Genomic DNA, 13,997 nt, shown 5'->3' with positions numbered 1-13,997 from the left:
AGTTTGTCCAAAGCACCAATCAACTTGGGAAACGTGTCTTGGTCTGTGTCCGGAATAGCCTTCACAACCGTTTTAATTTCCCCCCCTACTAGGTTGAGGAAAATGTCTCTCATGTTGGGGGAGTCTCCGTCGCCGGATCCTCTCACGAAATGACGAAAATCATCCATCCAGTCGGTCCACCTGGGGCCTTTGGTGGCTTGAGGAGTCATGGTGAACGGCGGGGGCAGGCGTAGTTGTATCGACTTCGCCACCCGCGGTAGTTGAGGAGAGCCCTGGCTGGACCCAGCGTTGGAAGGCGGGGTGCTCATGGCGCCTGGGAGACTAGGCCCGCACGTGTATATGCAGCGCATGGGGCGAGGTAGTCGGGCCTAGAACGAGCCCACGTGCACCCAGCGTCCGGCAAAGGGGGTCCACCGCTTCTGTCGATTCAGGCCCCTTTCCGGCCGGGCGTCGCCGGGCAGGGTATAGGATGGAGGCGCGGGCGGGATCGCTTCCGCGGAGCTTCGGAGGAGGAGGTCCGGCAAGGCGGATCCGGCGGACTGCCGTGTTGCGCGGAGGAGGAGCAGGAGGAGAAGGATCGCTGGGTTGCCCACCACGCGGGAGTGGAGAACAGCGGACTGCTGCAGGAGGAGGACTCCAGTGTGCGGGAGAAATCCTCGTCGCCAAATGTTGCCTAGGGATCTAGGCCCAATGAAGGACGCACACACGGAGAGATAGGAGGAACGTCTTTATTCTTAAACAACCAAGCAAGGACTGGCGCTTACCGCGCACGTGCCCCATAACTCCCTTGCCCAAGTAAACTCCGCCTTTCCAACGGAGGGGGCTCGTGAGCGTTAACCCGTTGAGCCCCGGGTAACACAATCCAGTCTTGGGTCCTCTGGTCCTCATGCCAGGCCCTCCATCATGCATTCACCGGGTTTATGGGATTAATTGATTATAAAATGTGTGAATGCATGATTTAGAATGCTAATATAAGAGCCGGTCTAAATAGACGGCCTTGGCAGCTCCTGGGAGCGATTGGCCATATCTGCGCTCGGGTTTGGCAAGGCTGGTGTGGTTGAATTAATTAATAAAGAACACGCAACGGTGCCTGCTTTATAGTAGCTGCGGATACACCCTCTTTCCTGTTACACTGGCGGGTGGGTTTTCAGACTTCCTCGAGTAAAGGCCCCCTGCAAAATGGTCAGATCTCTGCTCGCTGCAAGTGCATCCCTTGCTTACACATCTGGAGGCCACGGCGGTTCATTACAGAATCGGTCACCAGCCATTCATATCTTGCAGACAGAGTTGATCTGATCGTTTTAACTGTGCTTATCTGCAGAGGAGCTGGGACGCAGCAAGTTATATTTCTGCCTCAATTACCTAAGATGCACTCACTCACATCAGCAACTCACTAAATGAGGCTTCCTTGTCTTCGAAGAGAAGCACATCAAATGACTAAATAACCTCCTAACACCGATTTGGACTCGCCAACAGGTGCACCTCCTTGTGCACCTGCCAACGTGGGCCGGAGGCCAATGCGTTCTTTCGGTTTTCTTTTATGTAGATCCATGCACACGAAATAAAAACCCTAATAAAAATAACAATCATAAAAACATACATCCACAATGACACCTTTTATTAAATCATGTCAAATCATACATTCGCGAGTAAATTCACTAGCTCACAATAACCTAAACACTCACCAACAACTTCAGACCACACCTGAAACCAAACAAGAAGTAACATTAACATGCCGAGTACAAGCAAGCACACACATTCCAATATACACACAAAACACTATTCACAATTATCACATTAACAACAAATAAAAAAAAGAGGTTGATTTAAGGTTTCACTAATGTTTTCTTTAATGTTTTAAATTTTTGTGCTATGTTTTGTACAATGGAAATGTGAACGTTTATAGGCCAAGTGCGTGTGTGTGTGTGTGTGTGTGTGTGTGTGTGTATATATATATAGAAGTCAAGAAATGTGCTCACAACTGGCCATGGGGAGATGCCGAGATCTGATTTGAGGTCACGTTCCAGCTCTACCGAGCAAAGGAGAGGGAGCGGGAAAGAGAGAGGTCATGGCGCTCTCATTCCAGCTCCCGCCTGTCTCACAGACACAGCTCTGATTCTGCATCTCATGGCCAGGCACAGGGTGTTTGAAGAGAAAGAGAGAGCAGCACAGGCGCGATACAGATCCCTCACCACTGATCAGTCAAGTGATGAATTGAAGGCCACAATTAAGGACACATTTTCGACAGCAATTGCAGGAGGAAAAAGCTCTGCAATCTCTCTTAATCAAGTACAGATGGGGATGATAAAGGAAAGGACCCTGAAGATAAAAGTAAATACATTGCACAGGTGCTCCAGCCTCGGTTCATGCTTAGTCGCTGGATAAAAGAGAGGACCAAAGATACTGGGCCTCATTCCGACCCTGCCGGTCTGGAAACAACAGTGCCGGTAAGCTTACCAATACTTTTGTCCCCAGACTGGCATATTACAGGTCTGCCTGCCAGAGCTGCCATGCCCGACAGGTCTGACCCTGCCGGGTACAACGGCCACGGTAGGCAGACCTGTCACGGAAACACCGGCACCGTTAAGAACGGTGCCGGTGCTTCCGTGTCCCCACTTCCATAGGGAATGGAGAACAACATTTTACTGGCGCCTGATTTCCCGGCTGCCGCACTTGGATTAGCCCGGTGGCACCGAGAAGTTAGGCACCAGTAAATATTTATGGGTCTGGCTGCAACCCTCCGGTTGCACCGCCACGATTACCACCGGACCCGTAATGAGCCCCACTGTCGCAGGTGGCCTATTACGATAGCCTACTGTACAAAGATTCCAGTAATAAGGACAGACTGAAAGATTTTGTCTAGGGAGTGGGTTGAACCAGTAAACGTGACAACCTCTTCCGTTTCTCTCTAAATGGTCTGCAGTTCAAATCTCAGAGTATAATTGGTCCACCCCAGTGGAAGTGGACTCTATTGTTTAGCCATTGTGGAGCCTCAACCTCCAAATATTAGGAAAATCATCAGATACCTCCTTCCTTTCAGCACAGGGACAGATTTAAATGTCTTCTCCTGGTTCACAAATCTATCCACAGTAAGGCACTACCATATCTATCCTCCTCTATCCAATTCTACAAGCCTTCTTGTAATCTCCTCTCTGCCTCATCAACTACCTTTGTGGCAGCTCGTCCTCCCTGTGCCTCCTCTCAATTCCTCTCTTTCTCTTGTCGTGCTCTATTTAAATGGAATTCTCTTCCCCCAGACATCTGAGATACATTCCACACCGCTTTGTCCAAAACCAAACAAAAATCCTATTCCTCATCTCTAAATTACCCTTTTAACCTACCTCTTACTTGCCTAATTTTTCCTTAACCTCTAACCTATGTTTGTCCCTCACTTTCTCTGCCCCACTCTAGCACTTCATCCATCATGGTCCCATACCTAAAGCAGCTGGCTGTACAGCCTATGTGCACTTAAACATGTCTAATGTTGGTTGTCCTTAATCTATGCATGTCCACTTATGTATTGTCCCTGGTGACTGTTCCATTTACCCCCCTCCACAACCTTGTCAGAATGTCACTTAAATTCACCACATTGCTTCCAATCAAGTGCAATTTCTTATCTCTTGTATGTTCTTTTGTGATCATAAGAGCATTGTTCCTCCCTGCATAAATAAATATGTAAATACACTTCTGCTACCTTAACAGCCGTAACTTTGGACTTGTAAAATAAAATAATATAGTCAGACATTGGACAACGTATTGGAGATGGAGACTGTGATGTGCTTAATGAGCTATAGATAATTTATTTTGGTCAATGACAGACATGCTACTTATTGCACTGTCTGGGATGTGCTAAATGCATTTGCTTGTGGGTTCAAAACATCTTACATATGAAGACATGCAACATAAAATTAAAAAACATTTAATTTGAACAAGAAGCAAAAATCCAGCAACAAGAGCCCTCATGCCAACTAACAAATTGACGGAAGGGCAAGGAGCTCCATCTACTTTAGAAACTATGAGGGTGGAACTAAATGTGCAATTGTATTGTGAATCGGATATGCATCTATGTTCTAAGAAAGATAAAATGTATGAACTAGGTGAAAGGATTGGTAATCCTGTGCACAATATTGGCCCTCAATACCTAAAAGCGAAATCAGAGCAGTACCCAGCTAGACAATTGCGCTCTGCATCTCACTTGCATCTCAAGATCCCCAAATATCAGTGAAAGTGATTGGGTGGCCGTTTTTTCTCAGTCCTGGCCCCTAGCTTACGGAATGCTCTTCCGCTATCCTTGAGAAACCTTGATGAGTACCTCCCTTTTAGAAGAGTATTGAAAACCCATCTGTTTTAACTCAACTTTTTTTTCTACAGGTAGGAGTGTGAAGTATTAGCCATAGGGCTGCCGTCTTTTAATGCCTAAATGCCTTTGGGCCTTAGTTTTGCGCTTTATAAATAAAATAAATAAATAAATGAATAAATAAATAAATAAATAAATAAAAGGTCTGTCTCCCAAGGGAAAGTGAAATCATGGGAGAAGCTGCCACAAAACAGACAGACAATTGGCACTTGAATTTTACACTATAAAATAAGGCCTATATAAGGCTGAAGTGCATGCCTCATAGCAGTATATATCAGATTTCTTCAGAGATGCAGATCTCTAGCCTTACAGAGACAGCGCTGAAATAATGGTTAGTCCTTTCTTTAAAGGGGAAGGTAAAAAATCTGGGTCTTACCTGAGTGCGAGTCTACAGGTGACAATTTCAATCGTATCCTGCATTATGGGGGAAATCGCATTTTGGGGGACATCAACAGGAGCACATCGAGTTAAGCTGGTAATGACTTCCCAAATCCGCTAAATTTCAAGAGTTTTGTTGTTTTAGATCTGGTCAACTTAACTGCAATTTAACTAAAGATTTGTCAGTGAATTTCAATGGTTTTGTTATACCATAGTTTTTTTACAGGCCACTAGCCTTGGCCTTCGCTAACGTCCACTGTACATGTTCCCCCAATATGTTTCTTTTGGACCCACTAGGTGGCCACAGCTTAGGGCCATGGCACTATATATATGGTTTAGGACCACTAGCCAGGGCCTTTGTCCCTGACCCGTGAGCACAGCCTTCGGCCGTGCCCACTCTATTTTTTAAAACACTAAAGGCCCACTAGCCATGGCTTTCGGTCATGGCCAGTGGCCACAACCTTTGGCCATGTGCTCTGTTCATGTTACCTCAAAATGTTACTTTTGGACCAACTAGGTGGTCACGGCTAACTAGGCCTTTTAGGCCCACTAGAAAAGGCCTTTGGCCTTGGCCAGTGGGTACGTCCTTTGGCTGTGCCCACTGTATCTTTTAAAACACTTAAGGGCCGCTAGCCATGGCTTTCAACCATGTCCACTGTACACGTTCCCCCAATACGTCTATTTTGGACCCACTAGGTGGCCATGACCTTCAGCCGTGACCACTATGCACGTCATTTGGGCCCACCAGTCAGGGCCTTCAGCCGTGCCCACTAACAATTTTAAAACACTATTGGGCCACTAGCCATGGCCTTTGGCGATATCCACTTTCCACCCCCCACGTCATTGTAGCTGTTATAATCCATTTTATGAGTATTAATCCCAAAAATGTTTCACTATTTTAAAAAAAAAGCTTTTTCCCCCTATAACCACAGTTATCTTGGTAATGCTCTATAAATACCCACTGTTGTCTGAGGGCGCCTGCCATCCATGAATAACCATAGTTACCTGTATAAACGGCAAATACATTCTTCCATGCCCTCCAAGGGACTCACCAAGTGCCCCATCCCTCCCTTTGGAATGCTCCCCCACCCCTTTCAACTCCTTATTCCCTCCCTAGTCTCTGCGTTTGCCTGTAGTTTTCGTGTGACGCACTTAAATTCCCGAATGGGTTTTCTTTCATAAAATGGTTTTTCCCTTCTTGTGCCCCCACCCAGATGTAGAGAAGCACTTTCTACGGCAGCATTCTTTTCACGCTGGTCTTCATTTCTGGATGCAATGGTCCGGGTGGTGACTGTCTGCGTTTCCTGTCCCAGGCTTGTGCTTGGGTGGGCATGGCGGGCGGCAGGATTAGTTGAGATGGACACGCAGTTGACTATGACTAAAACATACAGGTGTTCAGTAGGTTTGCACATGCTATGACTGAACTACTCCATTCCTTCATGCCTCTCTGAGGTGTCTTTGGGGCCCCCTAGCCTCTGACTCCAGAACTTCTGCTCCGACTTTCTCAATCTCTGTAAACTACTTAAAGCCTGCCCCTCACCACAAACCTCATACCCCCCTGAACGAACGTACTACGCTCCCGCTTGCTGACGACTATGTTCATTCAGCAGGCAACAAGGTCCCGTGCTGAAGTCCACCATGGACCTATGTACACCTAACCCTGCATTCTAAAATCCTAAGCTTCCCATTAAACCCTCTGACCGATTTACTCTGACATCCATTGGAATCACTCCACCTACTCAATATTGTCGACAGTACCTGTGAGTATTAACTATCTGTTTTTACCTTTAACCACTGCACAGCTGTATGAAAGGGAAATATAGTTATGTAAAAAAAATCATATATAAAAACATGGATTCTGGAATTTTTTGATACACATGGAGCGTGGTATTTTGAAATGATTAAATGTTAATTATGTAGACAAAATGGCAGATAGTATGTTTGCAAAAAGTTTACATAAAAAGGTACCATAAGCTAAATAAAAACATATTATAAGACTAAAGTTCTTTTATCATACTGTTCACCATCCAATCACTCATCTTTCTACATATTAAAAATCTCATTATTCGATGACAGGATATCTTATTATTAAACTAAGTATAACTAATTATATTGAAAAGGAAACCATTTTCCATGAATATTATACCTTAATTATATATTTGATGGTAAAAACAACAAGCCATACTCCTGTTACACATGCACGCAGGCAAATGGGTGAAACATAAATCAATAAACCCCATTATATTCTTACATTTGCATGAGAGGTTGAAATATTGTATCAAATAAGAAAAGAAGGCTTTCATTATTAATGATCAAATCATGAAACCGAATGTACTGGACACCAGCGCTGCTCACAGTTAAAGATCTTTCTACGAATTCCATTATTTTTTCAAAACCAGGCAGTTCTTAATATCTACATACTAGCGCAATATCTTCCTTTATTAAGATAAATTCTCGGTTCACAAACATAACAGTGAAAGAAGCATTGCGTGTATATAATCGATGTCACTGTGGAATGGCATATTCAGGATTCTCTCGGATATCAATTGAGAATTTATAGAGCAGATGTTCTAAAAGCAAAAACATTTTTTAGACACCAAGCACAGTCTTTGTCTAACATAACCGAGGAGTTATTCTCAGTGTGGAATAACATCAACACCGGCAACAACTGTGACTTCACTGTATTTGGTTGATAACATGTCTTGTTTCTGTTCAGAAAAAATCTCCAGAACAAGACTAGAAGTTCTTCTAAGCCTAAATCCACTCCGATGTTTTTTCACCAAACAGTTTCTTTTCTTCACATTCCTTTGCTAACTTTTGGGAACTTTCTACATGTGGCCCAGAGTCTCTAACCAACACGTCTAGATGATCGGGTCCACCACTGACACACTTTGTGCAAATATCTTTGAATCTATCCTGCCGGTACTTCTTTCTAATGCTTCTCCCAATTCAGGCATAGCACCAGACTGGTGGAAAAAGGTAACTGATATACCAATATCCTGGCACCGAGCTGATCTTGGGAATGTTAGATAAGCAGATCAATCTGAACTTGGATTCTTGGTCAAGCAACTGGAACATGTAGTTATGTCCAAACCTCAGACCTACTGTGACGGTAGTGATTTTTTTTTATCCTGCACAGCTAATCATCTGCATTGGTCGAAGCACCCAACTTTTCTATCAACTTAATGGTGACGAGGCGGGAGAATTGACGTTACTGCATCTTTTGGAGTATTGATATTATTGGATCTTGGCAGCTTTCAACATCAGAAACCACTCTCTCGCCTTGTGGCAACTCAGCTTCAATAGGGTTAGATGTGCATTAAAGGAAGGATAGAATCCTTTCAGAGCGACACAATACAGTCTGTTATAGTCTCCTCCATCACATCAGAATCCAAACCCCAGATGTGTAGTGTGCCATGGGGCTTCATATTGCCTCCACTTCCTGTTAATGTTTATGATCAGATATTGGATAAATCTGCTCCAGTGGTACCTACTTTCTATGGAGATATTTGTGAAAGTTGCAGGGAATCAAGAGTATCTATATAAAACTGGATTTAAAAAACTAACTAAAGATTAATACAGGTAAGACCAAAGAGCTGGCTTTAACGCAACATCCAATCCTTGAGCAAGAGTGCTTTGGTCAGTGCCTTCAAACAGTTTCAAAAGGCCAAAAACCTGGATTTATATACTTGCAGTCTGAATATTAAAACACCCAGTCTCACATTTGTCAAGGAATGTTTGTTTCCTCTTATAAGAATTAAAGGATTTATGCCCCGGTTATAATTTCCTCACTAGAACTCTTTTTTATCATCTTACTAGGATTTTAACAACCGCATTTACCTGGGGTTCCCTGCATAGATTATGTTACTCCTGCAATGGGGTTAGACCATGATGGCAAGGTACTGCCATATCTATGTAGATTTGATAGTGTGGCCCATGGACATGCCTCTCTGCACTAGTTCCTAGTGTCCAGTCAAATTGCCTTTTAGTCTATGAACCTCATTATGAGTTGCCGGTTTGGAAATAAGGGTGCCGGTAGCAACGTACTGGCACCCTTTCCGGACCAGCAAATTCTTAGCCTGCCAGTAGGGGCAACGGAATTCATGGCCCTACCGGCAGATTTCTCACTGAAGCCTCGGCATCGTTAGTAACAGTGCCGGTGCTTCAGTGTCCCCATTCCCATGGATTCCTATGGGCCTCCGTGGGAATGGGGAGTATCCGTTATGCTGCAATTTATGATATCCCGGTGACACTGGGGTGCCACTGGTATATCAAGTGGCGAAAACAGTGTTTGGGGGGGCTGTATGGGGCTCTGGGTTGTTTATAGACACGTTTAGTTACCACACAGAGCAAGACTATTAGGCAGAATTCAGAAAGTGTTCAGTGTAGGTAAGAGCTTATGAAAGTTTGGTGCATTTGCGTGTTGGAAAATGGGCTCCGGGTTACCACTGTCAACCTACAGGCAGTAATGGCTATGGAAAAAGAGAATAAATAACCTACACACATGGCTGAAGTGACTGCATACTTTGCAATTCATGTGTAGTTCTCCTAGTACTGAAAGCACAAAAGCACATTGCAGCGAGGCAGCGTAGCGACCATATCAAGGGGTTTAAGGTCTGACATGTACCAATAGAAATAAAGGTTGCGGGAAATCAGGGCACAGTTGGACATATTAGCATTGACATTCATTTTGCAAGTGGTCAGTTTTTTGCTGGCATCAGAAACTGACATTTCATACTTTTCATGTGTCCCTGCAATTGAATAGGGTCTCTCATAACACATCTTAAGACTATCAGTGATATTGAAGCTGAGCCCGGGTAATGAGCAGTGCACATCTTTCATTTTGAAAAAAAGACACGGTTTTAAAAAGTAAACTACATTCAAAGAAAGAGCAATCATGTTCAAAGAAGAGGAATGTGAAAAGTTGTACTTACAAAGTTTCATCATTCTGGAACTCCAACTCCCCATAGGCATCTTCATAGTCCACGGCGCCTCCTCTCGCAGTGCCATCCACTGTCCTATAGGGCACGATTACAGTGCCCCGGGCGCCCGAGTTCCGCACCACTTTCACATCCAGAAGGCCCACACTCTCACTAACATGAACTATATTCTCCTGGAAGGTGAAGATACCAGCATGGTCGTCATCCAGGATGGTCACGGTGGCAATCAGTGGGGACACAAGGCGGCCCTTGGGGTAGGCAGTGGGATCGGACTCAAACATGCCTTCTGCATCACCGATGCGGAGGTTGAGCAGCCTGACGAAGAAGTGCTCATCCTCCTCAAAAATGTCATCGTCAATGATCCCGATCTTGATTTCCTTCTGTGTCTCGCCAGGCTTAAAAATCAACGTGCCTTCACTGTACTCATAGTCGGACCCAGCATTGGCAGAGCCGTCTTCGGTTTTGTAATCCACGTAGAAAGTACTATTGCAGTCTCCCCCCTGGCAAGCTACATTGAGCGTCACAAAGCCACAGTTCTCCAGGCATTGGTAAGTGCAGGGATCAAAATATATCTTACTGCTGTTCTCTTCGTCTGCGTCTGATGGGACCTCCTGTAGGTTAGCTGCCCTCTTAGAATGATCTGCTGCTGCATGCTTCTTTAGGATATTCCCAGCACCAATCATCATTCGAGTGGCTTGTATACGGTAGAATGCCCTACTCTTCTGTTGGTGAAGAAGAGCATAGTAATTGGCCATCTCGACCAGCTGGTCCAACTCGCGATCTGGATATTTCTGCTTGAGATCCTTTAGGATACGTATAACCTCTTTCCGGCTCTCATCAAGCTCCTTTGCTTCCATGGTGGCCACTGACCCATCGATGAACCCATTGTCCCGGTGGTCCACAATAAATGCCCCATCCATTTCTATCCCCCGTGGGAACTCACCCTCGGTCTCTATGACAATGCCCCTACGTTTGTCAGGGCGGTATCTCTTGTAGGCATATTTGTAGAAAAGTAGCCTCTTGTCTGCAACCCAGGCAAAGACAACACAGACAGGAAAGAAAAGGAGGGTCACAAGACCTTCCCAGACCTGAACCCTCCCTGGCGAAATCACAGCTAGAATAAGATAAAGCCAAATGTAGGCAAATATGCTCCAGGATGCAGTGACAAAGAACACCCGGAGGTGCTTAACCTTCCTGCTCTCACCATGGGGAATAACGTACACGCAGATGGCAAGGATTACAAACATGTTGAAAGCAGCACTCCCAACAATAGTACCAGGCCCTAATTCACCAGCATTAAAATTATGCCCGCACACCTCAATTACGGACAAGAGAATTTCTGGAGCTGATGAGCCTAGGGCCATCAAGGTGAGATTGGATACAGTCTCATTCCAAATCCGTACTGTGGCAACGCTTGTCTCCCCGTTAGGCTTCGTAAGAGTAATCTCCTTCTCTTGCGAGGTTATAACTTCTATGGATGCCATGAAGCGATCTGCGATTATGGAGACACCAAGAAACATGTAGAGCATGGCTACAAAGTAGACAATTGCTCTGGCGGCCTTGTCTCCAAAGGAGGGGTTGTCAGGATGCCATACTGGTAGGATGATTCCAGGCTGGCATCCTTTGGACTCAATGCCACATATTGTTACATTTTTGGGTGCCTCCAAATGGGTCTCAGATGCGCCTGCCCAAGAGAAGTTTTCTGCAAAGATGATGGCCACTACCAAGGCTTTAACCAGGGACGACAGCAGCGGCCTCCGCACCAACACCCACATCTTCACCACTGCAGATCACGAATCGCTCCAGTGCCCAAGGATTAAAGGATCTAGAAGAAAGCAAACAACAATGCATACTTGTTTAAGTGTTAAAAAATAGACAAGTATTTGTTTTACATATGAACAAAACAGAAACTTTTCCTTAAAAAAAACTGTCTAAAAACCTGCATTAAAAATTAATTCTGTTGCCTGACACAATTTCTCATTCAGCCTTACACAAGACTTATTGGGGGTCATTACAAGTTGGGCGGTAAGGGATACCGGGCACCGGTAAGGAGACCGGAGCCGGTAATTCCTTACTGCCCAATTCAGAGGCCCCTTAGCGGGAACCGTAAAGGACAAATGGTCTGACCACACGTCCTTTACAGGTCCCGCTAAGGGACCAGGGCGCTAATAACAGGCCTGCTATTTGCGAGCCCGTTATTAGCGCCCTCCCGATTCCCATTGAGCCCTATAAGGGCTATAAGGGCTCAATGGGAATGGGGAATGGTTGGTTCAATGGGGACTTACCGGTCCCTCCAGGGTCGGAATGCACCGGTAAGTCCCCATTGAACCAGACCGGTGCCGGTGTAAATAGCGCCCTGGCTACCTCCAATCTCCGAATGAGGCCCATTGTCTATATTTTCATTGTATTCTAGCCCTTCTTTCAGTCCAGCTGTAGGCAGAAGGATGTCCCTCTGTCCTGTCCTGAAAGTTCCCCTCAGACCAGCCACCACTCTGGGGACTGGCAACCGGTGGGCTCTCCTGGCTACACAGGCCCGATGGCCTCATGCAACCCACGTAACCTTGGGTCTCTGAAGTGTTGCCTCTGACCCTTTGGAGCTTGCGCTTCTGCTTACAGCATCTATAATCTCACCTCGTCCCACACTGCCAAGCCTCTCAATGTATGCAGCAGAGCCCAATGCACTTCTTGCTGTTTTTCCCAAATAATTGTATTTGTTGCACAACCATTTTTCTAAATAAAGGGATGTGGGAAGTTACACAATATCGCCCTGCTTTCCTGTATCTTCAACTTATTCCTGAGCCTGCACTGACTTGGGAAGTTCAGTCGTGCCTAAGTCCAGCCTGGATAATAGATTTGCACACCTGTGAGCAGTGATCTAGGTAGCTGGAATACTATTTCATTTTACTCGTGGATCTAGGAAGAGAACAGTGCCTAATGTTATAGCATCAGTATGAAGCGTTTCATTTTTTATTCAGGATGATTCATTACTGGCACAAAGTATTAAATTGTACTTGTTATGCACGATGATTTAAAACACAATCTGACGTTGGGTATTATTTACTCATATTATTGTTTACTTGCTTTTTTCCACATTAATTGCATGTTTACCTTTTCCCGTTATGTATGAGTTTGTTTTATTTGACGTTGTATTAATTGTAGAACTTCTATAGTTATTAACCAACATAAAGTATGTTGGTCACGATGAGGGTGTGTTATGCTTTCAGCTGATTTAAACAAATTATTCCTGGGTCTAAGTCCCTATTGTTAACTTTCTGGCCCTGTGTGCTCTTATCTCATATACCCATAGTCTGGTGCCAGCATCCCTAGAATGGCGATGATGTGCCGCCTGAAAAATGGGTGTAGAGATCCTTGCCCTAAGCTCTCTCACTACTTTCATCAAGCTAAATCACTCAAGTGCACATTTCTTGGAGGTTGGTTCTCTTTTTTATTTATGCCACCTCCAGTCTATGTGTCTTATAATTAAAAGACTTCCTAAGGCCAAATGGCCAATTGTAAGACAAACAATATTATTTATTTCTATTAGTACATTCACTTGTGCTTTTGAATAGAAAAAATAGTCAGACAACCCCAAGAGTTGAGAGGCTGATGACCTCGACTCCGAGACCCTACACACAGTGGAGGATAGGGCTTGAACAATCACACATCATTTTTTTTTTTATTTGTTTCATTTTTTCTGACTATTTTTTTCTATTCAAAAGCACAAGTGAATGTACTAATAGAAATAAATAATATTGAGGTGTGGCAGCCCCTCAGCCAATGAAGAGGCTCGAAACAGGGTAATCCCTGTTACGAGCCTCTGCAGGGTTGGAGGCTGCCATCCTCCCCTGCCGGAGATTTGGGTAAGTGTTTTTGACACCCCTGCACCCCAACCCCACAAACAATCCCCTTCCCACCCTCCCAACCCCACTTACCTTCTTTTTGTTCCGTTTTCAAGAGTGAACGCGCTGGGAACACTTCTGTCCCCAGCGTGTCCGCTCCCAATGGCTGCCACAGTTTTCCCTTCCCCGGCAGCCATTTTTTTAAACATTTTTTTTTCTTTTTCAATTCCGAAATACTGCAGCATTTTGGAACAGAAAAAGAATGCTATTAGTACCCCAGTCTTGCAGGCCGCGGTACTAATAGCAATAAGCCTCTCGCCACGGGGCCATTAATGAGTCAGGTAATGCCCCGGGGCCTTCGTTAAGCTAAAGCTTCGAGGGATTCTGCCTGGGCTATGGATCGTGTGAGAGCCAATCAGATTGTTTGTTACATTCTGATTGACCCTCGCCGGGTACTAATTTGTCATAAAATGCCTTCAAAAT

At 44.9% G+C, this 13,997-nt stretch overlaps 1 protein-coding gene across 4 annotated transcripts in view; it reads right to left on the bottom strand.

Annotated features, from left to right (window-relative positions):
* Window positions 1-13,997, bottom strand: part of LOC138566730 (sodium/calcium exchanger 2-like) — a 1,535,489-nt gene that overhangs the window by 845,155 nt on the left and 676,337 nt on the right. For all 4 annotated transcript variants that reach the window (XM_069644348.1, XM_069644345.1, XM_069644344.1 and 1 more), the window contains one exon: window positions 9,670-11,500. In XM_069644348.1, the coding sequence (XP_069500449.1) occupies window positions 9,670-11,450 (1,781 nt within the window). In that variant the 5' untranslated portion in view covers window positions 11,451-11,500. The remainder of the gene's footprint in view (window positions 1-9,669; window positions 11,501-13,997) is intronic.

The sequence above is a fragment of the Ambystoma mexicanum genome, chromosome 2p (genome assembly GCF_040938575.1).
Source record: "Ambystoma mexicanum isolate Mex_15411 chromosome 2p, UKY_AmexF1_1, whole genome shotgun sequence".
In the NCBI taxonomy this organism is placed as follows: Eukaryota; Metazoa; Chordata; class Amphibia; order Caudata; family Ambystomatidae; genus Ambystoma; species Ambystoma mexicanum.
Note: the sequence above shows the minus strand (reverse complement) of the source record. Positions and strands in the feature narration are given on the sequence as shown.